The 25,206-nt window shown below is 43.5% G+C and overlaps 4 protein-coding genes across 21 annotated transcripts in view; 2 read left to right on the plus strand and 2 right to left on the minus strand.

Moving 5' to 3' along the window:
• The window catches only part of LOC120904815 (MOB kinase activator-like 2), a 110,330-nt gene extending 106,482 nt beyond the window's left edge, over window positions 1-3,848 (plus strand). For all 18 annotated transcript variants that reach the window (XM_040315194.1, XM_040315191.1, XM_040315206.1 and 15 more), the window contains 2 exons: window positions 126-413; window positions 491-3,848. In XM_040315194.1, coding sequence (XP_040171128.1) covers window positions 126-413; window positions 491-1,247 — 1,045 coding nt within the window. In that variant the 3' untranslated portion in view covers window positions 1,248-3,848. The remainder of the gene's footprint in view (window positions 1-125; window positions 414-490) is intronic.
• A 4,286-nt stretch (window positions 3,849-8,134) lies between these two features.
• On the minus strand, window positions 8,135-11,101 carry LOC120902463 (DNA translocase FtsK-like). Its single transcript, XM_040311217.1, has 4 exons — window positions 10,745-11,101; window positions 10,221-10,679; window positions 9,823-9,937; window positions 8,135-9,732 (listed from the first exon to the last, which is right to left on the minus strand). Exons 1-4 carry the CDS (start codon window positions 10,908-10,910, stop codon window positions 9,723-9,725), a joined length of 750 nt encoding a protein of 249 aa, XP_040167151.1. The 5' UTR covers window positions 10,911-11,101; the 3' UTR covers window positions 8,135-9,722.
• Window positions 11,102-12,002: 901 nt separating this feature from the next.
• On the plus strand, window positions 12,003-13,683 carry LOC120900353 (arginine-hydroxylase NDUFAF5, mitochondrial). The gene is made up of 2 exons (XM_040307216.1): window positions 12,003-12,362; window positions 12,420-13,683. The coding sequence occupies exons 1-2, from the start codon at window positions 12,193-12,195 to the stop codon at window positions 13,279-13,281; spliced, it is 1,032 nt and encodes a 343-aa protein (XP_040163150.1). The 5' UTR covers window positions 12,003-12,192; the 3' UTR covers window positions 13,282-13,683.
• Window positions 13,563-23,661, minus strand: LOC120900352 (CDK5 and ABL1 enzyme substrate 1). Its single transcript, XM_040307215.1, has 5 exons — window positions 21,582-23,661; window positions 17,916-18,804; window positions 17,656-17,846; window positions 14,983-15,187; window positions 13,563-14,892 (listed from the first exon to the last, which is right to left on the minus strand). The coding sequence occupies exons 1-5, from the start codon at window positions 22,061-22,063 to the stop codon at window positions 14,752-14,754; spliced, it is 1,908 nt and encodes a 635-aa protein (XP_040163149.1). The 5' UTR covers window positions 22,064-23,661; the 3' UTR covers window positions 13,563-14,751.
• Window positions 23,662-25,206: the final 1,545 nt, after the last annotated feature.

The raw sequence follows: 25,206 nt of genomic DNA on the forward strand, positions 1-25,206 counted from the left end.
CGTTCTACACGGTTCCGCACGTGACAGCTGTCACTGTTGACAGTTGACGTCATCGCTCTTTCAAACCCAATAAACTAATGAGTGTATTTTTTCTATCTTTCTCGCTCTCCTTCCAACCGCTCCAGGATGTACCTCTGGTTCGACGAGAAGGGCAAGAAGACGCGGGTGGCCGCCCCACAGTACATCGACTACGTGATGACGTTCACGCAGAAGACGGTCAGCGACGAGTCGATCTTTCCCACCAAATATGCCAATGAGTTCCCTAGTTCGTTCGAGAGCATCGCGCGCAAAATCGTCCGCCTGCTGTTCCATGTGATCGCGCACCTGTACGCGGCCCACTTCCGCGAGGTCACCATGCTCGGGCTGCACGCGCATCTTAACCTCACCTTCGCGCATCTCACCGCGTTCCATAGGTAAGTGAAGTGAAAGTGTGTTTTGTTGAGTTCTTCAATGCCATTAAATCATTCGTTCCCTCTGTTCCATCTTTTAGGCGATTTAATCTGATAGAACCCAAAGAGACAGAAGTGCTGCGCGATCTGGAGATTGCGCTCCGCCTGACGGACGATCCGACGGCGCCCGCGGTCACCACCGGCGCCGACGGCAAGGCGGACAGTAGTGCCTCGATCGCGTCCACGACCTCGGCCTCGACCGGCACGACCAACACGTGCTCGTCCTCGTCCACGTCCTCGACCGCTTCCTGCTCGCCGCCGCTACTCCTAACCGCCGCTGCAGCCGCCGCCTCCTCTACCGTGCCGCCGCCGTCGTCGTCGCCGCACCCGAACAACGGTACGATCCTGCCTCCCTCCTCCTCCTCTACCGCCGCCACGCCGAACAGCAGCTGCAGTGGTGCGGACAACAATAATAGCAACAGCAGTAGTGATAGTGGTGCCGCCGGCCACGCGAACCACCACGCGCTCATCGATGGGGACGCGACGGCCCAGCCGATCTGCAAGCAGCCGCTCGAATCGGGCAGCGTCGTTGTAAATAGTAATAGTCATAATCATCACCCGCACCATCACCACAACCATCCCCATCACCATCATCACCATCATCCGGGTAAGATGGAATCGTCCTGTGCGACCGGTGGTGGTGGCGGCGGCAGTGGCAGCAGCACCGGCAGCGTTGGGGTGAGCGGATGCGGCGTCGGTTACAGCGTCGTTGGAGGGGGAGGCGGCGGTGGAGGTGGCGGTGGACATTCGGGCGGGGCCAGTTCGCAGCAGTCGTCCAACACGCAGACAACGGCATAGTGGATACGCTGGACTGCGAGTGTTGGGGCCGGCGCCGGAACCATGTTCCTGCTGGGCGGGGCGGCGTGCTGTGGGGCCCTCCAGGTGCCCACCCAAATCTGACCAAAATGTGATCTTAAAAAAACAAAAAACAAAACAAAAAAAAAACACACACAAGCATACGCGGAAAAAGGATGTGAAGCGAAAGGTGGCAAACACACACACACATAAGTGCGTCTGTACACATCCTTGGAGAACAGGAGTGTGATGATGGAGGGAGGGATGTTGCCATTCAGGTGTATGTGTGTGTGTGTATGTGTGTTGGTTCGTTGTCCCTGCTTTCATTTTGCCTTTTGCACGAAACACACATACACGACACGCGCCCCTAGCAACGCTCCCCCCCCCCAAACAACCAATCAGCATCGCATCACGCTCAGAGGACAGCAGAGGAGGCGTTGCGTCAATCTTACTTTTTTTATTTTTTAATGAAGCTAGGAACCATTTTTAGTAAGCGTGAAAAGTGTGTGTGTGCTCTGTTACACGAAACAACACCCCCTCCCAAGAAAGGATAATATATTTGTGTATGTATTGTAACCCATTATGATTGAAACCATCCTTCGAGGTAGCCTGAATAATAAGCAAAAATAAGAAAAAAAGGAAACGAAACAAGCGGTCCCTGTAAAAACGAAGGGAGGGACGGATTTTTAACTGTTCGTTTGGGGACACTTATTGGTACCGTCAGCTGTTGCTGCTGCTAGACAGTGGGGAAAGCGATGGCAAATGGCAGTTATGCGGTCATAACTAATTTTTGATTGAACTGTTTAGTTATCTCTCTGTTCCTGTTTTTTTTTTTTCAATATCGAACACATAATATTGTAAATTATTTTTGGTAAACTTCTTTCCTAGTTACAATCACATTTCCAAGGAGTAATTCTTTTTGCTGTGTTCTTCTGTTATCTAATTCTAGTGCGATCTATTCGGCCCTTTTCCCTCTCTTTTTGTAAGAAAGCAATTGTTTTGTTTTATGTTTTGTATTTGTCTTTGCTTCGTACACGCACACGTTTCGTTTCGTTTTTGTTACTCTACTGTGATCATGATTGTTGGTTCTTCTTTCTTTTTACTTGTTTATTTTTCCCTTTTCGGTTTTGCCTCAACCGAACACACTTTGTAAAGCGCAAGAGAGAGAGAGAGAGATAGCTGGAGCATCCTTTTTTATCGTTGTTAGAAAAAGGTTACAATAAACAAAAACGAAAAACAAAAACAAAAAAACAGCAGCTGTGAAAAGAAAATATAATGAAATTGATTACCGAAAAAAAAGCAGAGAGAAACATAACACATCCGGTCAAATTATGAATAGCGCGTTGATGTTGTTTTGCATTCACTCCGTCTCCTGTTGCAGTGAGTGAGGTGCAAAGATCAATTCGTACATTAAACCAAGGCTAAGGTTTATACAAGAAAAGGTGATATATATCTGCGTTTATGTATCTTTTTTCTTAGCGTTCGTAACGAGCAAAAACAGCATTTTTCTGTGCTATTTTCTTCTTTTTGTCTCTTTTTTTAACTAATTCGTGTTTTCCGTGTCTTTGTGCAAATGATTTCGCTCTTGGTTTTCCCCTCTCATTTGTTTCCTTTTCCATTTCCCTGTTTTTGTGTGTTTATGTGTTCTATATCGCGCGCTCTTTAGGTTGTTTAATTATTACATACTGTTAGTTACTATTTTAGTGTACTTTTCTGCTTTTGTTTTGGTTTTGCTCGATCGACTGCCCATGTTGTGCGTCGTGTGTTTTTGTGGTGATAGTGAGCTGAAGTCGAAGGGTAGTAGTCATCACTTCAAATGGATCCATCCCCCAACCAACCAACCAACACACAATAACCTTAAACTACTTATAATTTGCACCTTGTTAGAGGAAGAAGAATATAACTGTTAGCTAGAGCGACGCATATTATGAAAAACGCATTAGCGATCGAGATGCGTTTATGCGTCCGATCACTTTAGTTTGGGCAGCTGGTGCAGCAGCAAAGCAGATAAAATAATTAAACCCTTTACAGACCCGTAAGCCGCACTAAAAGTGTCAAGATGAAAGCAAACAAAAAAAGAATTATAGTTTCACACCAGTAGCATGACAGCAAACTCTTTAGAGAGGGTGTAGTGTTGTTGCAAGGGAAAGAATAGAGATAAACAGTTATCGAAGTCGATAAATAAAAGGGAAACATGCTACTAAAAACATAGCAAAATGCAACAAAAAAAAACACAGCTGAACCTAATCAACATAAAGCTAAACACAAGTTGTGTGAGTAAAAACACACAAACAAACACAAAGAAAACAAAACACACGCAAAACATAAGATAACGAATAAAGAGAAATGTGCGTAAAAATTAACAAGAAAGTGGGACAGAACATTAGGTCTATATAGAAGTACATATATATATTTAATACAGAGATATAGAGAAAGAGAGTCAACTTATAGAAAGAGAGAGTGAGAGAGAACAGGCAAAGAAAATGGGAAATAAAACCCCCTCTAAAAAGGAATGTGTTAAAAAGAAAGAAATGTGTTAATAGAACGTGATAGGAGAATGAGCGTGTGTGTGTGAGTAAACGAGAGAGGGGTAGGAATGTGTTATAAAACGTAAAAATGTGAGCAAATGTGTAAGAGGTTAGTTGTAGTAGCTGTAAGAGAAAGCAGCAGTGTGTGGGTGGGCGATAAGAATCACCCACTTTCACTTTCACAGACACAGATACACACATTTTGCTCTAGTTTGCAAAGAATACACAAGTATAATAATACACAAGTAAAAGCAAAACTCACAAACACACACACACGCTCCCTTATTCATGCAAAACATCCAAACAAACCAACCTACCCCCCCCCCCCCCATCCCATTAGGAAAAAAGAAATGAAGATAGTTTAGTAGAGTGTGGAGCATGTACGAAGCACGAGGCAGATAAGAGTTACAGAAAGAGAAAAGAGAGAAGAGAAAAAGAAAAGAACAAAAAAAGTTTAAAGAAGCAAAAAAAAAAACATTGATGCAAATACATAATCCTGCAAATTGTTGTTATTTGACCGTGTGTGTGTGTACGTATGTGTGTGGGTGGGTGAAGGGGGAAAGGGTGGAAAGAAAAAAAGGGAGATGATGTTTATGCTGGGGACAAGTGTATATGGTGTGTTGCTGTAAGTTGAGTTTTGAGTGAAAAATGTGATCCCAAATTTCCTCCTGCGGGACGTTTCACAACAAGCCTAGAAAGAAGAGGAAAATGAATAGAAAAAGGCCAGAAAAAAACAAGAAAAAGGTATTAAAAATGTATACTTACTGAATTCTTCTTTTGTTCATGGAATTGCTGCTAAACAGTGTTTAATTGTGTGTTTTGATTCAATTTTAGTTTTGCACTCCATCTCCCTGGACGCTTCATCATTCCCATCATCATCATCATCATCATCATCATCACCATCGTCACATCTAAATGGCTGTAAAAAATGCCCGTGCATTTGGAAATTTGGATTGTGGAAAAAGCCAAATTCCACCAGCAAATCACCTTTAAGTTGCTTCGTTCTCCCATCTTTGATGTGTGTGTATGTGTTTCGTTGTTGTAATCGGTGTTTAACAAGAAACAAGAAAAACCACACATTGTGATAGTGTAACGAGTGATCATACATGTACACAGAAGCATGTTAAATTTGCCCACTTGCGCAAATGATGGTAAGAGAAAAACAGCAAAATGAAAAATAAAATTTATGAAATAGATTAGATTTGCTTTGAAAAACCAAAAAGTAAATGAAAAGAAGAAAAACACATAAAAAACAATAAAGCAACACAGAACAGGCACGTAAAACTAACTAAGTTTATTAGTGTAGACTGTTTCGTCTAGCTTTTCGTTCGGTAATAGTTGTTCGAGGTAGTTCGGAAGAAAAAGAAAAGAAAACAAAAGCTATAAAAAGAGTAGTGCAAAAGCACAGAAAGGAGAGAATAAAGAGAAGATAAATAAAACAGTAAAATATCCAGTGAGCATAAACTATTGGTTTAGAAAGAGTTTGTTGAATCCGTAGATGAGTTAAAAAGAGTAAAGTGTAAAAAAAAGAGCTATAAGATGCTGCTGAACCAAGTTCAGAAACTAGCAATAAAAGCGTTCTATTTGCCGAAATTATAATAAAAAGAACAGCAAAATAAGAAAAAACGAGAAAACACTGTAAACTTCTTAATTCAAAAACTAACAAAAAACACAACTAAAAAGCATAGCTATTTGTGTTTTGTGTTTTAAATGTTGAGTAAGCGAGTAGAAGTAGAGGAAGCGACAGTAAAGCATGAAGGAAATAGAATAGAAAAAAAAATCACAAGCAAAAAGGCGAGAAAGAATTTGAAAAGCTAAACAGCAAAGCAAAACATACAGCTGCAACGTTGCATACCTTTAGGCTGATTGACAAAAGTGGCCTTTAGAAGAAAGTGTTGTCTATTGCGTCCTTACTCAGTATGTGTGTGTGTGTGTTTTGGGTTTTTATTCGTTCAGAAAGCACACAGTTTAACGATGTGTTGGTAACAGAGGTCAAAAGAAAGTAAAGTTTATAGAACTTTTAACCAACTTTTGTGTGGTAATAGAAATGGTTCAAAACATGCCGCAAACGTTTAAATTTAATTTTTAATTTCACTCTAAAATGGCAGACATTATCTAAAAAAATGATAACCAATGTGTTTAACCTGTAAATAAGTTTCTTTTTTTGTAAAATAAACTAAACAAAAAAGTAAGCAAAACGAATGGGAAGTTGTAAGAAACCAAATATGAAAACTTTAAAAAAAGAATGTAAAACATAAGGAAAGCAATTAAATTGCTGCACATCTACAGATCTACATACACACCATATCAGCCTATTCCGAATCACAAATACTAATTCTACATTACACTACACTAAGGCACTTCATGCACCGCGCACAGATGATTGCATTTTTGTTTTTTTTTTGTTCATAATTTTGTGTCCTAATTCCGTTGTTTATGCAGTCAATTCAATACGAGCAAAAAGCAACTCAAAAGAGATGAGTATAAAAACAAAACGAACGCATTACACATAGTGTGGGACACCACAGCCGATAATATGCTTCAGCTACGTGAAACAGTAAAGTTCAATAACATAACACAAACACGGAACGAAAGTAGTACCATACTGCTGTGTTGCTGCTATAAAGTGAGATCTGCCGTAACTGTAAGATAGCAAAAGAAATACAAATGTTACTAGCAAAGGGAAGAGATAAGAGAGCAAACCAAAATAAAAAATGGGTGGAAAAAAATGAAAAAAACAAAACACACGCTATACGGTGGATATATAATAATCAATAAAAAAAAAAGATCGCCTCAAAGAAGTAAAAGCGGGAGTAACCCAGAGCAAATGCAAGAAGGAAGAAAAGAAGGAAAATAACACGTAAGAACGCCTCTCGCTCTCCCAAAGTCCTTTCTCGGCATGAAAATAATAATAAAAGTACATAAAGAGAATTAACAAAACACGGAAGTGTGTGTTTTATTAATTATATATAATTTTAATTAATAAAAAGCTTTTAAATTATTGTTACTAATTTTGCACGGTTACAGGGCTACGCAATTGCAATCCATCGGAGAACTGGCCTCGAACAGAGCCTGGAACTAGCTGTTACTCCAGCCGTTCCTGGAACGGGTAACAAACCTATATTCCGGTCCTGGAATTATTCCCCAAGCCATTTTGGCCTTAGAACTGATACTGAACTTCTTTCAATTCAATAATTATACCCGAACCTATCTAACCCATACACGAATCGTGAACTTGCCGATCCAGTACATGACACTAGAAGAAGCTGTTTGAAAAGTTCCGCAATCATATAAAGTCATCCCAGTCGCTCCGGAATAGTGATGTGCTGTATGGAGCTCATCCACGACTCCGATCCGACTCCGACTATTGTTAGTTCGATTCCGACTCCGGTAAAATGGAACCACTAGATCCGCCCGGAGTCGGAGTCAGTCGGAGTCGTTCGGAGTCGTCCGGAGTCGTCCGGAGTCTTCCGGAATCGTCCGGAGTCGTCCGGAGTCGGCCGGAGTCGTTCAGAGTCGTCCGGAGTCGTCCGGAGTCGCTGGAGTCGGAGTCGTCCGGAGTCGTCTGAAGTCGAACGACTCCGGACGATTCTGGAAGACTCCGGACGACTCCGGACGACTCCGAACGACTCCGACTGACTCCGACTCCGGGCGACTTCGGACGACTCCGGGCGACTCCGGACGACTCCGAACGACTTCGAACGACTTCGAACGACTCCGAACGACTTCGAACGACTTCGAACGACTCCGGACGACTCCGAACGACTCCGGACGACTTCGGGCGATTCCGGACGATTCCGGAAGACTCCGGATATTGCAGTGCAGACCTACCTTCCGAAGTCGATTCCGAATTTATCGGAGTCGGATCGGAGTTGACTCCGGATTTCTGCCAACTTTACCCATCACTACTCCGGAAACTACAGCAAAACTAATACCCGTAAGGCTTCATCCATCAACTACGTAACGCTGGTAAGGGGTGGGAAGGAGAAGCTATGATCGAACGGTTACTAACGACAAAATCTCACGCAATGGATGGATACTCTTTATTTAAGCATTATTTCACAGCAAGGAAACATTCGAAGGCTCACAACATACAGTAGAACGTCGATTATCCGGGCTGCTCGGGACCGGACGTTTGCCGGTTAATCGATTTGCAAGGATAATCGTCGAAAAAATGTCAAATTCATATAAAAATTATAAATTTTACTAGTTTTATGATTAATTCACCTTAAATCAATCGATTAATCGTTGGTAGAATATTATTTTCATTAATAGCTATAAGTTTAACAACTGTTCATGAACAAAAATGAATTTCGAAAATACCACTAGACACTACAGAGCTGCACAAAAAACTGGTTGACTATCGCTGCAAATGTTCGCTATACGTTTAAACAGCTGTCACAGTTATGCGCACGGTTAAGCCGCCCGCTGGTTAATCCGCCCCCGGATAATCGGCCCCCGGATAATCGACGTTCTACTGTATGTTTATGTTAGTGTCCTATGAACACCATTAAGTTTTATAATCCGCAATCAACAAATAACCAAGAAAAATACAAAATAAGATTTAGTAGCCAATTGATGTTTTTTACCACTTCGAAACTAAGCTTTAAGTAATGCCACAGGGATGTATGAAAGTTTTTCATGGTAATTTTGAAAAAAAATCTATACAATTTGTCTGTAGAAAGTAAGGCAATTGAATGCGTATTTAAATTAAAATAACCAAATATATAAAAATGCTTCACGAGGGACAAAATGGGCTGATGCTTTTGACATATTACGCTTGGTGTTTGTATTTGCCCACATAACAGGGTAACTGCATACCAGTATTGGGCGGGCTAGCGCAGCAGTCTTACAAAAACTGCTCGTACACTTACAACTTTTATTAGCTTTCATGAAAGTGAGGTTATTTTGGATGAAAAACTATCGTTTTCTGTTATGCTATTTTTTAAATGCTGTTTTAAATGCATTTTTTGAAGATATTCGTGAAATCGCTGTTATGTTCCTACTTTCGGCAGGTTGTGCTCCTACTATTTTCGGCGGATACGCGAATACGGGTCAGAAAATGTCTTAATCAATGAAAATAGGTAAACAAAAATGTTCAAAATAGTTTCACGCTCTCACTTTCCTAAAATCGGTGTTGAAAATCACTTAAATGAATAATGTTATGTTGCCTGCCTTGCCTGTTTATGAAACCTGCCGATCTATTGGGTGACAGCAAATTTGCCGAAAAATTGTGAACTCTGTACATTTTGTTTAATATTTTGAAAAATATGCAAGGAAATGATGTGAAACTTCGTATATGAATAACAAATGAGCATATCTCTATTTAAAAAATATGCGTTGAGAAAATTGTTAATGCGTTTTTGCTGGACTTCACTTTTAAGTTACCCAGCCAAAAATAGGTACACTGCCGAATATTGGTACAGTTACCCTAATGCTAACAGGCATCACTTCAAATTCGATTTTGTCGATTGAAACGTGTATAAATTGTTCTATTTTATTTTATTTTTTTGACAAATTTGAAGAGCTTTCCTAAACTGGAAAACAAAAGGATAGGCAGAGGCGTGTAATAATGTAAGAAACTGCTCAATATACCCATTTTGCCCCGCTTTCCTCTACGTTACATGAAAGGATAATAGTGTGAAAATATGATTATTTTATTTAAAATTAATCATACATTAATTGATTGAAGTAAACAAAAGCGCGAACATATTTTGCCATCACAACACACAGAAAAAAGAGAGTAAAAATAAATGAGGTAATTAGTTTATTAATTTTGTACTTTATAGCACTGTACCGCCCGTACTTGTCTTTCTTTGCTTTAAATAATAATTTCTGTCTGCTTTTCTTTTGTAGCGCATTTTGGTTTGGAAAAGCTTGCAAAAGCTGAAAACCCGTTCCTTCTTCTTTATTTTGGTGTGCCTACGACTGCACCGGATGTATGCTGCCCTCATCCGAACCTGCGGAAGGAAAATGGAACCAAAAGTGATAAAAGCTGATACTCTCCCAATTGCTACTTAGATGAGCAGGGGAAAAGATCCACTACTTACAGCAGCGACGTTGCACGCAGCAAGGATGAGCCGGCCGCAGCCAGTGTCGTCGAAGGTCGTGACAATCCTGACAATCCGAGCAAGCTAGATATAGGGTCAGAATATCGGCTTCCACCTGAAAGCGTGGCACAAACACATACACGAAGAAATGTTTATATTTAGAAAAAAGACCATGGAATTGGACAGAAATTTCATGCAAAAACTGCGGACAACCGGCCACGGACAAGGAAATGAATAATTTATCGAATCTCATTGGCAAAATTAATGAGTTTGCAGTGTGTGTAATTTTTCGAAATCCAAAACCGGTTTTTTGTTTCTTGTGGACGGGCCTCTTAAGAGTAGAAATCTCTAGCACTCCTGTAGTACGTGATGTCACCCGTCTCCCCTCGTTAACGTACCTCTATCCGGTGGGGTCGAATAGTATTGACCGGAGCTTTGGGGCGCTCCGGCGTAATAGTACGCCGGCTGTTGGTATTGGGCGTAGGAAGGTTGCTGCTGCTGCTGGTATGCGGATTGGTAGTAAGGTTGCGACTGAGTTTGTTGGTACGTGTATTGCGGCTGCTGGTAGTACTGGTACTGTGGTTGTTGGGCAGCAGCGGGTTGCTGATACTGAACCTGAGGCTGTTGGACAACGGGTGCCTGATATTGAACCTGTGGCTGCTGGGTCACGGGTTGCTGGTATTGGACCTGAGGTTGCTGATACTGAACCTGAGGGGGCTGTGTAACTGGTTGCTGATATTGCACCCGCTGCTGGATTTGTAACGGCCGCTCTTGTAGCTGGGGTACCACGTACTCAGCTTGCCGCTGAGGCTCTCGCACCAGGACTGGCTGCTGTTCCAGAAAGTTCGTATTCGTTTCTGCAAATAGTCAAACAAACTGTTTAGCCAAACGCACAACACTGTATACACAGCCACAATGTTACCTTCATTCTCATTCACCACCACGTAGTCTAGCTGGCCGTTCATTGAGAACTGGGCCGGCATAATTTCGATTCCGGGTCCTGCCGGCAGTGCACCGGCCGGGCGAATCGTAATTAAACCACACCAAAAGATGAATGAAAGTAACCTTAACAACAGGTGAAATGCCATTTTTTTTTGCCACGCACGGTTCACACGGGATCGATCACACGACGCACGCGGTCTGCCTTCGGGGCCGAACTGCCACCCGCGACTGATAGTGGTGATCGGTTCTCCATCGTATGCGACATTGGCCAGACATTGCGATGCCTCTTTTTTGGCTTCTAAACCGGTTTAGGAGCTGCTGGGTACAAGCGGAATGATTTGGCACGATCTGTGCGAAAAACCGTTATGGTGCGAAGGTTAGCCAATTTTAATATGGGCAAATTTGGGCGCTTTTGTTTATATTTTTTTTTATGCAAACGTGATTTAAAGTAAAAAATCTTGCCTTTTTATCAAACAAATTCACATCGAAGTAAATGTTTTATTAATTTCTGGTTTTCTGGTTTAAACGTGGTTTTCTCATGCAACAAGTTATTGGCGGGTTTTTTTTTTGCCCGCCGTAGTGAGTTGTTCACTTGCATCGCTTTCTCACTAGAATTTGTAGATGTATTTTAATATATGTTATTTATACATGTTCTGTACTTTTTGCAATAAAAACACTTATTTTATGGATTGAACACCATTTTCCCTATTAATATCTGTTTTTCGTTAAATTTAAATCGATTTTTTTCTATTTCGTAGTGAGACAACATTTTCTCACGCGTTTGAATTGTCTCACTATTGGCATTTTGACGGTCCCAAATGACAGTTGGGCCACTTTCGGCGAATAATCGAGCAGTTCGATCTCAGCGACAAATCAACCAACATTATTTACAACTTAAGCTCAATTTATTCCCTTTCGTATAGTTAAATGCCTATTCGTACATTAAAAAAAGATTAGTACTGGTTTCTTTCCCGTCTTCGTTACAAACTAGAATTGTAAAACTGATCGAAAGTGCTCGATTTGCTAGCACTGCACAGCGGGATGTTACTTTTGGTTTAACAATTGTTTATGAAGAGATAATTATTTGCTAGTTTATGGCATTTTTTTAGAATGTTAAAATAGTTTTATATATCAGGCAATGTTATTCATATTATAACTTTAAATTTTACCAAAACTATTACTCCTGTAGTGTCCATTTAATTTGTCCTTAGGACAACACGCAGTGCATGCGGGTTTAGATTGTTGACAATTGTGCAACACAAACAACACATCACCGCGGAAAGGAGGGCCCTTAATTCTACCTTCTTTTCCAATTTGTCGCTTTTTATTGTTAAGTAAAATGAGATAAAATAGTGTAATAATTGTTATCTTACCTTTAGGGATTGTTTTTAAGCAAAACAGTTCACTGCTCGAAGCAACCGGTACGCCATGCGACCGCCCGGTGTTAGTATGCGGTTATGTAAAATGTTCCCACTGGTAGGGAATATGGTCCGGAATGCCGGTTCTGCGACATTGCACCATCGATCCTACTGCACGCCGGTTGTAAATATTTTCGATCGCAATGTGAAACGTCTGCAACGGGAACGAGCTGCCAAACGGTACGAGTTAGAACCGACACAATAGAAACGGTTAATAACTTTTTCCTTACCTCGCAGGGACGATGTGGAGCTGTACGATTACATCAAGGAGGAGGTGGGCTACCGGCTGGCCGACCGCATCTTCGACATCAAGCGCCAGTTCACGAATGCGGTCGATCTCGGTGCCGGCCGTGGGTACGTCACCAACCACGTGCTGGGCGAAACGGTCCAGAAGCTAACCGCCATCGACCTCAGCCCGGCAATGCTGGCCCAAATCAAGGGTTCGCCCGGGCTGGACTTTAGCGTGCGCGAGATGGACGAGGAGCGGTTCGCGTTCGAGCCGGATTCGCTCGATCTGGTCGTGTCCAGCCTGAGCATGCACTGGATCAACGATCTGCCGGCCTGCTTTCGGGCGGTGAATCGTGCCCTCAAACCGGACGGCGTGTTTATCGGGGCCATGTTCGGTGGGGACACGCTGTACGAGCTGCGGTCGGCCCTGCAGCTGGCGGAGCAGGAGCGAAGGGGTGGTCTCGCGCCGCACGTTTCCCCCTTCACGCAGATCCGGGACGTGGGCATGCTGCTGAACCGGGGCGGCTTCACCATGCTGACGATCGACACGGACGAGCTGGTGATCGGGTATCCGTCCATGTACGAGCTGATGTTCGACCTGCAGGGGATGGCGGAGAGCAATGCGGCGTTCAACCGACCGCTGCACGTGGGGCGGGATACGCTGATGGCGGCGGCCGCCATTTACCGGGACATGTACGCCCGCAAGGAGGAGGGCGTGTCGGCCACGTTCCAGATCATTTTCTTTGTCGGGTGGAAACCGTGCGCTAGTCAGCCACAGCCGGCAGAGCGCGGATCGGGCACGGTTTCGCTGAAGGATCTCGGGAAGGTGATGACGCCAAAGGGTGCCGGCAGTTCGGGATGTAAAAGTTGAGCCGGGGAAGCGAAATCGGGGAAGCGAAATCGGGGAAGCGGTTTAAAGTTCAAGACCACGTTTATTAATGTAATATATATAGGAAAAGGATGGTGGTGCAGAAATGTTCTTTTTTTTTGGTTTACAAGTTTTTTTATACCCAATCACACTATTCACTATCAGAGCTGACGACAACAAGAAGATATAAAAATGAACAGCACAAAAACACGCTTCTGCGCACCTACTTTGATGTCCTATTTTCTACGCGTGTCTCCCTTCCCAACTGTCGGTTCCTTGTTTTGTTTTTTTTTGTTTAAACTAAAACTCAACGTAACGAAATTACTTATAAAATAAGTGATTATAATATGTGTGTAACGAAGCAATAAAATAAAATAGACACTGCGAGACGCAAAAAAAAAAAAACTAACACAGAAGTAACGTTAATCCTTCTGAAGTACTTGAGCGTGTAGATCGTATCCATACATATATCAATTGTTTCTTTTTTTAGTAATAATAGTTATAGCCAGGTTTTGTAAACCGATTTCCATCACCTTGTTTTTGTGTTGTTTTTTTTTTGATAATGGTGCTTTTTACACAGTACCGGTAGCATCTTTAAGAAGGCTAATAATTGCCCCGCCTAATATGGTATAAAGAGGAGAGTGAGAGGGAGAGAGAAAGAGTGTGTCTCTTTTAAAGGACATTTCGAGGGGTGGAAACAAACAAAAAAGTGTATTTTTTTCCTCCCAAAAAAATGAAGATGGAAGAGCAAATAAAATAATGGAAAAAATCGTTAAAACTGAAAAATCGAGGTTAAAGTACATTGGTGGAAAGATCACTTAGCCGTAAGTACAGTAATTCCCTCTGGTTAAGCTACGAGTAGTTACGCTACTTCTAGGAGGAGAAAGGAGCGAACAAGAGCGAGAAGCGAGGGAGAGAGACCTGTTAAGTTTGTTTTTTTTTTGTTTCTGTGTTAATAATTCTTATCATAATCTGCAGTGAAATTATTACTTTTAAAGTACATTTGCTTGCTGCTGTTTGGTGGTGTTTTTAATTCACACCACTAAATGTATCATACTCTATAGCACGCGCATTAAACTGCATGTAATACGTTTTATATGATGTGTGTGTGTTTTTGTTCTGTTTGTAATTTCGAAAACGTTCCTATACTACTATTTCACCATTGAAACGCGCTCCCTTGTGTAATAAACAGCCTTTTGTTGTGTTTAATAAAAACGTAAAATTTGCAACACCTTTCCTCTTCTTTTGCTCTTTTCTCGCTCTCCTTAAACGATGAAACCACACACACAAACACCTCTTTAAAATAACTAAAACAAAATTAAAACCCCTTAACAAAACGAAAGAAAAAGGAAAAACAGAAAATCACCCAATAAATGCCTCCTGCAGCATATGACACAGCGTTACATGGTTCGGCGGCTGGTCCGGGTTGTTGCGGGGCGCTCGCACTCCCCCCGCCCTCGGCCCCCGTGGCCCCTAGGACTCGTAGATCAGGCGCTGGTAGTGCGGATGGATCTCCTGCGTCGACACGTGCAGGCTGAACTCGAGCGCGACCAGCACGGCAAACTCCGACGCGATCAGCTCCTTGCGGTTCAGACGAAACACGCTCTCGGTTTTCTACCAGAGTGTGTGTGTGTGTTTGTAGAGAGAAAGATAAAATATTTTAATAAAAAAACGGGAAAGACGAGGGATTTAAATAACCCTTACCTCAATCAAACTCTTCAGCGCCTCTCCCTTGATGTCGTTCAGCTTCGCGCTCAGCAGCAGACAGGCGCCGGCGCACAGTTTCCGATTTTCCTTGTTCACCAGCTTCGATAGGATCAGCTTCTCGAAGTACACGTACGCCTGCGAGATGGTCAGGAAGTCGATACGGTTGTCCAGCTTGTTGATGCGCTTCATCTCGCGTTTAATGCTGCCCGTAGAAAAGGGAGGAGGAGGACAGACAGCAATTCGATTAATCTTTATGCTGATTATGTGTCTGTGTGTCGTCGACCGGAATTGAAGGCGATTTCAGCACAGGCGTTGTGCTTCGTAAATTCGTAACTATTTCAAGGACGGTCACTGGTCTTCGCGTGCAGCATCTATCGCGAGAAATTTGCATGCTTCGGTTTTTTGTTTCTTATCACCGGTTACAACTGGTTCCCTTTTTCGGGGCGGTTCGTTGAACGGACACAGCCACAACAGCCGGCTGGTCGGAAGAAGATTGTTTTTTTCTGCGTCTTTTTAAATTAAACAACAAATCCACAACGAAAACATCCCGGATTGCCCTTGAAAATCTAATTTAAAGCGTGTTTTTCCTGTTTTATTCGTACATTTTAATTTAATCATACAAATGAATGAGTACAAAAACACCCGGACAACCCAACAAGGGCCACTGCTAGGAAGACAAAAGATTAACGAAGAAAGTGGGATTATCAAATGATTTACACCCCATCATCTTCTTCTGTCCACATCCATCTCCCAAAGGGTAATTAAAGAAGCAGCAAATCAAAACGGTAACGATGGCCTTGTTCACCCCGCTCGCAAACCAGTCTGGATGACGAGAAGTGTACCTTCCTCCTACTCCTACCCTGCTCCGGCTGATAAGAGAAGATTAAGGTGTAACCACAAACATACACACACACACACACACACGACGACCACAACAATACAATCGTGAAACAAACACAAAGCTCCATTTAAAAGGCCAAGCAAACGGCATCTTGTGCTGAGCCTGGTGGTGGCTGATAAGCTACAACCCATCACAGCCAGATGGGCCGGGGAAGGGCAAGGAAACCGTTCATCAAATGTCGTCATAATACGGACAGGACAACAACAAAAAAAGAGTTTTGCAAATGTATTTTAAATAACGGTTTTGATTGCACACGTGACGGGCCATAGGGTTGCGGAGGAGCGATGAAACAAGCAAACTGCTCCATTATGTCTGCTTCGCCGTCATCCTCACGATAAGATATCGACAGCATCGTACGATAGGCAAAAGGGGGTACTACTACCACGGTATCTTACGTGTGCATGGCACCCGGTGTTAGGGATGAATAACTTATAGTAATAAAACGTCCGTCTTCAGGTGCTTCTGTGCGTCTTGCGCAATGCAGTAATAAGAAAATTAATGAAATTAATCCTTTTAAATTCAATTTGTTGTGTAAAAATGCCTGATGGGAAAAATGAAGTTTTCGTCGGAATCGATTCCGACTAGCTCCGCAGTTTTCTGGAATCAGTTTCCGGGTAGTAGGTCCGGAATCAGTTTCCGGAATCGATTACGGAATCGGTTTCGGAATAGGAATCGGCTCTAAAATTGCTTCCGGAATCAAAATTGGATCCGAAATCAGAATCGGCGTTCGGGTCCAATGATGCTAAGTATTTATAGCCACAAAGAATCAAAATTTAATTGTAAACGATCCGTTCTCATGGAGATTCCCGGACTGAGTTCGCTTCTGAAACTTCTTATTTGAATTCAAGAACTGATTCTCATTCCGGAGCTAATTCTCATTTCTGGAGTCAATCCTGATTCCTTTTCCGGAGCAAATTGCGATTCTAAGGTCGATTCCGATTCCGAAACTAATTCTGATTCCGGGGCTGATTTCGATTCCGGAACCGATTCTGGAGCCGGTTCTTATTCCGGAGCTGATTCCGGCCCCATAAACGGCTCTGTAATCGACTCCAGAATCGGCTACGGAATCGACTCCAGAAACGCAATCGGTTTCGGAATTGTTTCCGAACATGGAATCGGAATCAGGTAGGTCTGATTCCGAGCTCCCATCACTAATAAATCATGTTCAGATGCTCGAAATTGCTTTGTAATTGAATAATTGGAACGGACATTCATAAAACAATCGATTTTACATCTCAAAACTGTTGCTGTTCCCCTGACTGGCTTACCACTTGAAACAGAGGAAGGCCTGTAAAGAATGTGCTGATAAGGGCAGATTTAAGAGGGATCATTTGCTCCCCCCCGTTTTCCCTCCCCCAACGGAACAGGGCATATCATCCGGATTGCAGCTGAGAGGGATCACTGGCAATCGGACACTCACAGGAAATGTCACCCTCAGGGCGCGAATCAAAGGCAACGGGAGGGTGTGGTGTCGTCTGTCAACAAGCAACAGAAGCAGCACCCATCAGCACCAGCTGTACCGTTTGTTTTGTGATAGCTAATACCAAAACAAACAGCAACGCAAACACACATACATACCCAACCAAGCACCAACAACTGCGGGGTGGCATGTGATGATGGCGTCCATCAAGGAAGCACCATTTCTTATCTCTCTCTCATTCCACCCCATCGTCCACTGGTCACACAAACACAGTGCACAGTGGCATCAGCACAAAAAAGCACCTCTTTTTGTAATGGTCGAGTTGTTGTTGTTGTTGTTGTTACCGTACCTGCGGAGTTTGCTGAGCGTCAGCTGTATCTGTGGGAACCGCTCGCGGAACTGATCGTTCAGCTCCTTCTTCAGCTCGGACGGGCGCACGTAATCGATGACGGACGTGACGTACGAGGTGAACGTCAGCAGCGTCCGATGCTTGCCCGCGATCAGCTCCGGATCGTCCAGTATGTTGGCCGAGTACTGGATCTGCGAAAGAAGAGGCGGGAGTTAACCTTCCATTTGTCCATTCATTCTGTTTCGGCACCTTTCCCTTACCCCCGTAATGGATGCGAAGCCATCCTCGTACTCCTTCGAGATGTCCAGCAGCCCGGAGGACGGACCACTGCCCGCCCCAGTACCGGTCGAGGCGACAGCAACACCACCACCGCCCTGCGAAGGGCTGGCCGCGCTGTTCCGGTTCAGCGTGTCATAGTACCGCGCCGCGGCATGATTCTCCAGCGACGCAAAGTTCGTGATCTCGAACGCACTTTTGTTCGACTTTTCCGCGCTGGCGTGCTTCTTCTCCCGGTGGTAGGCCCGCGACGGGATCAGCAGATACCCGTACGATACCTCCTGCCCGACCTCGCCGCCCCGCTCGATCCCGAGCAGCCGGAACGCATCGAACGGTGCATCGTTGATGGAGGATAGCGGGCGCGCCCCGGAAGGATGGCGCCGGCGCTCACGGCGCAGCTCCGAGCGGGACGCTTTGCCCTTGCAGTACGGCAGCACCGAGAAGATGTGGCACGGTGCCTTCTTCGCCAGCAGCACGATCCGGTCCTCCTGAAAGCCGCCCGGGTGGCGCCGCAGATCCATCTGGTTGTAGTAGCGCACCTCGCGCTGATACGCACCAACGCCACCGGCGCCAGCACCACCACCGTGCGGCAGCTGCTGCTGCTGGTCGTTAATGAAAACGGTTTTGGTCGGCCGGCCCTGGATCAAGCTTTCCGTGCTGCTGTTCGTGTGCCAGCCGACGGGACGGTGGTTGGGATCGTCTGATCCACCGCCACCACCGGTTGTGCCGTTTCCGCCAGTCACGATTGCGCCCGCACTCGTGTTCATCAGCAGCGATCGCTTGGCGCCCGTCGGCCGCTGCGTAGCGGAGTTAGCCCGCGATCGCTTGTCCGCGGTGTGATTCAGCCGGCCATCGTTTGGATTCCAATTTTCACTGCATTAGAGAAAGAAAGAGAGGGAGAGAGAATGAAAACAAAACAGGGATTAGTGCTTTGTAGACTGGAAACGACGTGCTGTAGGTCACGTAATCAGTTGGGTGGAATGCGTTTTTGGAGGAGAAGAACATTTCGGCTGTAAGCGAGTCGTCAAGGTTGTTTTGTTCGATCTTTTTGGTAATTCTGTATTCATCTTAGCAACATTATAATTGAAATTCCTGCAAATTACGCCTCAAATAATGCAAACTTGTAGCGTTAAGCGCCTTTTGCGTTACATCATTAATACAAAAACCCTTGAAAATAATACCCATTTCTAAGGCCACAAACCGGATAAACATACTTTAAACTTATTCCCATTCCAGCATGGGATCTGCGCTTGGAAGCGGTGTCTATTTTTAGCTTCTTTACGAACGCGGAACAGGTTGGCTGCTCTGAGTGCGCCTTGTGCAAAAGAAACGCACCACACACAACCACCACCACCATCATATGCGCAATCGGATCATGTAATCCTATCTTCCCCTCGGCAAGAACCCAAACGCCACAAGAGAAAAAGGCTTGCCCAATGGGTGGTGGTGCTGGGTTTGCCGGTATTACGTTTGAGGCCGGAGCAAAAGCGCATTCCATTTCCTTTTCCAGCAATAACAACACACCAGAACCGCCGCCGATGCACTCGTCGGGTGTGTTTGTGTGGACAAGCGGGTTTCGGTGTAGAATTGCCAACACGAAACGAACGAAGGCAGCAAGTTCGCATCCAACGGCAGATGGTGTGCGTTTTTTGTTGGGCTTGGTAGGATTTGTTTTTGTTTTTTCTCTCCTTCTTCTGTGCGTCTGTTTCGTAATGTTCTTTGTTCGTGTTCGGTACACACACACACACGCAGGTATTTTGCAATAGGGTCAAGAGATTAGCGAACAAAACATAAGGAGACAGAGGCTGTTTTTCTTGGCCCAATGGCCCTATGTTAATCTAATAAACGGCAAAAAGTCTTTAACTTTCGCAGTGCAACGGGAATATTCTAAGTCGCCTGCTATCGATCAGAAGAAGAAAATAATGATGATGATGATGATGATGATGAGAAGCCAGCCTAAGACGAAAGCGAAGGGAGTGTTCTTATATGTGTGTGCGTTTCTATATCTTTCCCTTCCGTTCGTTCTTTTCCATATCGCGCGATATAAATAGTGCTTCAAGGTTAAATAATGATCGCGATGGGAGAGTTTAATATTAGCAAGCATAAAATGCTACTCTGCTTCTGTTTCTATTTGAACGGGAAACATGATTCCGTGGTTGTTAGCCGCGAGGCGGCATTTTGAGGCGTACGATCTTCACGTGACTACAGCGTGGATGGTTCACGTTCCTTCGGCGGTTTTTTGTTGTTGTTGTCGTCAAGATTGTGTGATGTAATCGTTTTGGGGGGAGGCAATTATACTAAGAATGTCAAATTCTTTCTTCGGAGTTGACTGAAATAAAGCTAAAAACTCTTTAGATAACATTTTCTAAAACAATAATCCCGATATAGTAATTGGGCTACTGTTTTTTTTTTCAATATACTTTTATGAGTCATTTTGATTTTTTAAATTCTGATTTTACAGTCGTTGCAGCTAAATTTTGCACCTAAATCACCTATTTTTGTCTCAAAGGCATCAATGTTTATCTCCAAGGCATCAATTTTGAACTGTGAGTCAATCGCTTTATTTAAAATATTTAACGTTATTTCTGAAAATGTGTATTCCGAAATTAACTGTGAATAATTCCATTGATAGAATTTAAAATGTAACATTTGTTATGCCTATTTTGGAAGTTTTGAAGGTGTAAAAAAATACTGGCTTGTATTTTCAGGTGTAAAGAATTGCTTTAGAATTAAAAATAATCATTATTTTTTGTCAAAAAAACAATTAAATTACACGATTTTTGTATTGTTCATGTGATGTAAAATTAAAATTGTCAAATTAAATACCCTGTTAAATTGTCATGATTCCTAAAAGAGACAAAAATTTATGCCTTACAAAAATATGTGCGTTAGAGTCAAAAATAGATGCCTAAGAGCCAACATTTGATGGCAACGACTGTAGTAGCATTTTCAGAAGTGTTTGGGAACTGATCGATCCTGTTGCTCTCATTCTTTGATTGACCAGAGCTCCCCAGTGAGTTCTAAAATTTCTGGAGTGCTTATTTGTATTGATTTTCCCCTGCCTTGTAAAGGAGAAATTAGCTTCTTGTTCATAGAAAACTTTCTTTTGCTCTATTTCCTTCCAGTGACTCGATTTAGCGTCCAAATTAAATATTATAAAGTGCTTGAAAAGGTCACTGTGGATTTGCTAAACATGCAAGGCTGCACTAAACTTCATAGAAGTATGAAAATTAGTGTTTTAAGGAAGTAATGTTCCAAACAGATGGCCAATAACCAATCACTGTGAATATTCTCTTGCTCTATTAGAAAATAATATTAAATTACGTGCCTTCTTTTGGGACTCTTTTCATTTTAAAACCATTAAAAACGAAGGAGAAATTCAAAATATGATTCAAAATACCACCAGAAATGGAGTTTAAATCAATATTATTAAAATCGATTCCAAAATTGTTATGATGGTGATGACGATAGCAATATAAAGTAGTGCTCCTAGTCACGGCACCATAAGATGAAAATTATTGATAAGATGAGTCGAACAAAAAGACCATAATTTAAATTTTGAGTTAAAAGTGTGAAAAATAATCCTTTTCACAGGAAATTATTCCCCCTCCCCTCCTCCTCACCCAGCTCCCCACATCAAGATTGCTTACCGATCCTTGAGCGGCGTCCCCTTGGCGGAGGACCCGTTGCTCACCACCATGTTGCCCTCGCTGTCGATCCGCTTGCCGGCGTACCGTTCGGGGCTTTTGCTAAACGTTCCGGTTCTGGCCCGTGCCCGCTGCGCCGGTCCGCTCACGCCGGCCACAGTACCCGGGCCCATCCCGGGCCCATCGAGCCCGTCGTCGCCCGGCTCCTCGTTGACGCCGCCGACGCCGCCGCCCCCGTCCAGATCATTGTTGTTCAGCGCTAGTGCCGCACTGGTATGGCAACCGCCGACCGCCGTTGGTACCGCTCTGCCTCCTGCCAGTGAAGTGCCAGCACCTCCTCCTCCGCCTCCTCCTCCCAATCCGCCTCCGTGCAGCGGGCCGAGCTTCGTGTCCCGGTGGGTACCGTCCAGCGAGATGTTGGACAGAAAGGATATCGCAGCCAGTCGACGACGAATGCGGTTCCTGCTGTTCATAGAACTAGCCATGTATCGGATGCCGGATGCACACGTTTTCCCGTGTATTTCTCTCTCGCGCTCTTTCGCTCCTTGCCTCTGTCTGGAAACGCACACAGAATCGCTCGCTCTCGCTCACTCGCTTTCAAATACGCAGCAAATTCGCGGAAGTATGTGTGTGCGTTTCTGATGGGCCGGCACGCTTGGATCAGCCCTTTTTCACGGTCACCCAAATAGGCGGCGACTCTCCGGCCGCGTCAAGAAAATACAGGTTCAAATGGCGGGGGGAAGGGAAGTCGATGATGATGCGGCGTACGCCACAAAACTGGAATTTGACCGCACAACAGCAACAGCAGCAGCAGAAGAGACACCGGTATTTTCGGGGGGACAGCAGTCACACCAAACACACCGAACAAAACGAAGAAGGGGAAAAAACCGCTCCACAGACACACACACGCACCCCGTCGAACGATCAAAACAAAACACACCAAAAACACACACCGCCCGCTTGCTCTCTCTCTTTCGCTCTCCTCCTCCTCTTTAGCACTCTTCTCCCGCTCGACTACACCTCACCCTTCTCACACACTCCCTCTTCCGCACGAGCTGCAAGCAGCCGTATATCAGTTCGTTTTATTGGGAATCATTTTGATGCGGTGTTGTTGTTTTCTGCCTGCGTGTGTTTGTGTGTTTTGTTCTCTGTTTTCCGTTGCGTTACACTTTTTAAGGCTAAAATGTCCAGCAGCAAAAGGCCTGTGTGTGTGTGGTTTGACCCTTTTGTTTTGCGGTACAATTTTTTTTCTCGGTAATGGACGTATTCTTCGTGGAGCTGTGATTACAAAAAAACACAAGAGACCAAATTTCCCTTTCCTTCTTTTTTGCTTTAAAGGCTCGTGATGCTTCTCTTTTTCTCTTACGGGGGGTTTCACTGCTGCCTGTCTCTGTCCCACTCACTCCCGTTGGCTCGCACGCACGCACGCTCGCTTGCAAATCACAGGTGGCGGAGACAGGGGAGACGCAACGATTCTTGCGGGTAACAGCTTTCGATTGAATAAGAACCCCGCTGGTGGTGCGTGTAAGATCTGCGCCGAAGACGGTGGGAGGCGGGGCGAGTTGGTGAAGGAAAAACACTTTTGCTTCACCGTGCTCACGTTTGCTGCCCGGCTTTAGCGGTGGCCAGTGTTGGCGGCTTTGGAATGGGTATCGAAACGATGATTCAGCCCGCACACATTAAATGCACTTACAAAGCGGCCGTACCAGCACGCGCTCACCACACGATTTTCGCGTAACACAAAAACACATAAGAGTGGGTGACACAAAGAGGTGGGGGGAGAGGACACAAAAGACCACCAGAACCTCTCTCCTTCTTGGACGAAAAAACGCAGGCCTTGTATATTAGGTTCCCTTGACAAAGTGTTTTTTCCTCGCACGGTGCACGAGCATACTAGAGCACTGTTGGTGTTTGATTGTGTCACGAGTACGGGTACGGAGACACACAAATAGGCAACGGCCGTCGCTTCACACACGGAACACGGGGATACGAATGGTGATTAGATTAGAAAATTCGGAAACTTTATTATTCTTCTGGTTGCACTGATGGGTGAGCAAAATCTACTGCCTGAGTGAGACAGAGCGAGAGAAAGAGAGTGGGTGAAGTTCGTAAACATTTGATGGCTGGCGATGACAGTTCGGGTGGACCTGTTTATTACCGGTGGGTTGAAGTGTTGCACCGATGGTCGGGTGTTGTCTGTTCGCGGTTTCCACGTGATGATTTTCGAACATGGGTTTGAAACAGGCGTTTGCAGTGCAGTAAAAGTGTAACATAAACGCAGCTCTTCTTGTTGGTCGCATACATGCCCGGCCTATATAGGCTTTCGAGACAATTTCAGCACCACGCAGCCGGATAGTCGGGGGACAGGGGGACGGTCCATTTGAGGCTTGAACCCATGACGGCCACGTTAGTAAGTCGTACCATTTGACGACTGTACCACTGGAAGCCATATAAAATGCACTGTTTAATGTGTTTTCCGGAAGGTTAAACCATATATCGTGGGACTATGATAAACAATTGATATCAGTACGGTCTGCTTAATTGAACATCAATGGCTGCTAGTTCTTCTTCTTCTTCTTCTTCTTCTTCTTCTTCTTCTTCTTCTTCTTCTTCTTCTTCTTCTTCTTCTTCTTCTTCTTCTTCTTCTTCTTCTTCTTCTTCTTCTTCTTCTTCTTCTTCTTCTTCTTCTTCTTCTTCTTCTTCTTCTTCTTATTATTATTATTATTATTATTATTATTATTACTATTATTATTATTATTATTATTATTATTATTATTATTATTATTATTATTATTATTATTATTATTATTATTATTACTATTATTATTATTATTATTATTATTATTATTATTATTATTATTATTATTATTATTATTATTATTATTATTATTATTATTATTATTACTATTATTATTATTATTATTATTATTATTATTATTATTATTATTATTATTATTATTATTATTATTATACTTCTTCTTCTTCTTTGGTAAAACATCCGTCATCGGTCAAATCCTGCCTGTTCCACAAGTGGGCTTCCCTTTCAGTGACTTATGGATTTACCCATAGCAGGATAGTCAGTTCTATGTATGGGGGCACGATCTATTCGGGGCTTGAACCCATGACGGGCATGTCATTGATTCGTTCATGTTGACGACTGTACCACAAGACCGACCCCGGCTGTTAGTTAGCTGTTAGCTAGTTAGTTTATTTATGAAGACTTGAAATATGATGAATGCATTCATCTATTGTCAAACGTAAGGATTCGAACCCAAGAAATCAAGGTTCTAGCAAAAGATGCACTACAGAAATTTGGATGGCGTTAGTCTGAGAGGACCTTCCAGATGGTGCCATACCAAACTGCGGAAGCTTTATAGTGATCTTACTAGGCTCTAGAGCTGACATGATCAAGTGATCAAATCCACAAAGTCCCTTTATAATTCTATTTTAGTGATGTTTCTCTGTTTTCTTACATGTCATTTAATTGCTATGATCGATTCAAGCCTATCACATATCTTGGCTGGGTGGGATAGACCAGTGGACGCAATGATTTACTTAATGTGTTTAGTTTTTGAAAATCAATAACTGAAGCACACGAAATATCACGATTTAGAACAACTTGAAAGAT

The sequence above is a fragment of the Anopheles arabiensis genome, chromosome 3, assembly GCF_016920715.1.
Source record: "Anopheles arabiensis isolate DONGOLA chromosome 3, AaraD3, whole genome shotgun sequence".
In the NCBI taxonomy this organism is placed as follows: domain Eukaryota; kingdom Metazoa; phylum Arthropoda; class Insecta; order Diptera; family Culicidae; genus Anopheles; species Anopheles arabiensis.

What these genes read in the sequence shown, in the direction of transcription:
- LOC120902463 (XM_040311217.1), bottom strand. Translation starts at nt 10,910, where the DNA reads ATGGCATTTCACCTGTTGTTAAGGTTACTTTCATTCATCTTTTGGTGT. An exon ending in GGTGGTGAATGAGAATGAAG is followed by an intron (nt 10,680 to 10,744) that starts GTAACATTGTGG and finishes GACTATTTGCAG; the next exon opens with AAACGAATACGAACTTTCTG. An exon ending in TTCGACCCCACCGGATAGAG is followed by an intron (nt 9,938 to 10,220) that starts GTACGTTAACGA and finishes CCACGCTTTCAG; the next exon opens with GTGGAAGCCGATATTCTGAC.
- LOC120900353 (XM_040307216.1), top strand. Translation starts at nt 12,193, where the DNA reads ATGCGACCGCCCGGTGTTAGTATGCGGTTATGTAAAATGTTCCCACTG. An exon ending in CGGGAACGAGCTGCCAAACG is followed by an intron (nt 12,363 to 12,419) that starts GTACGAGTTAGA and finishes CTTACCTCGCAG; the next exon opens with GGACGATGTGGAGCTGTACG.
- LOC120900352 (XM_040307215.1), bottom strand. Translation starts at nt 22,063, where the DNA reads ATGGCTAGTTCTATGAACAGCAGGAACCGCATTCGTCGTCGACTGGCT. An exon ending in GCTTCGCATCCATTACGGGG is followed by an intron (nt 17,847 to 17,915) that starts GTAAGGGAAAGG and finishes CTTCTTTCGCAG; the next exon opens with ATCCAGTACTCGGCCAACAT. An exon ending in CGCTGAAGAGTTTGATTGAG is followed by an intron (nt 14,893 to 14,982) that starts GTAAGGGTTATT and finishes ACACTCTGGTAG; the next exon opens with AAAACCGAGAGCGTGTTTCG.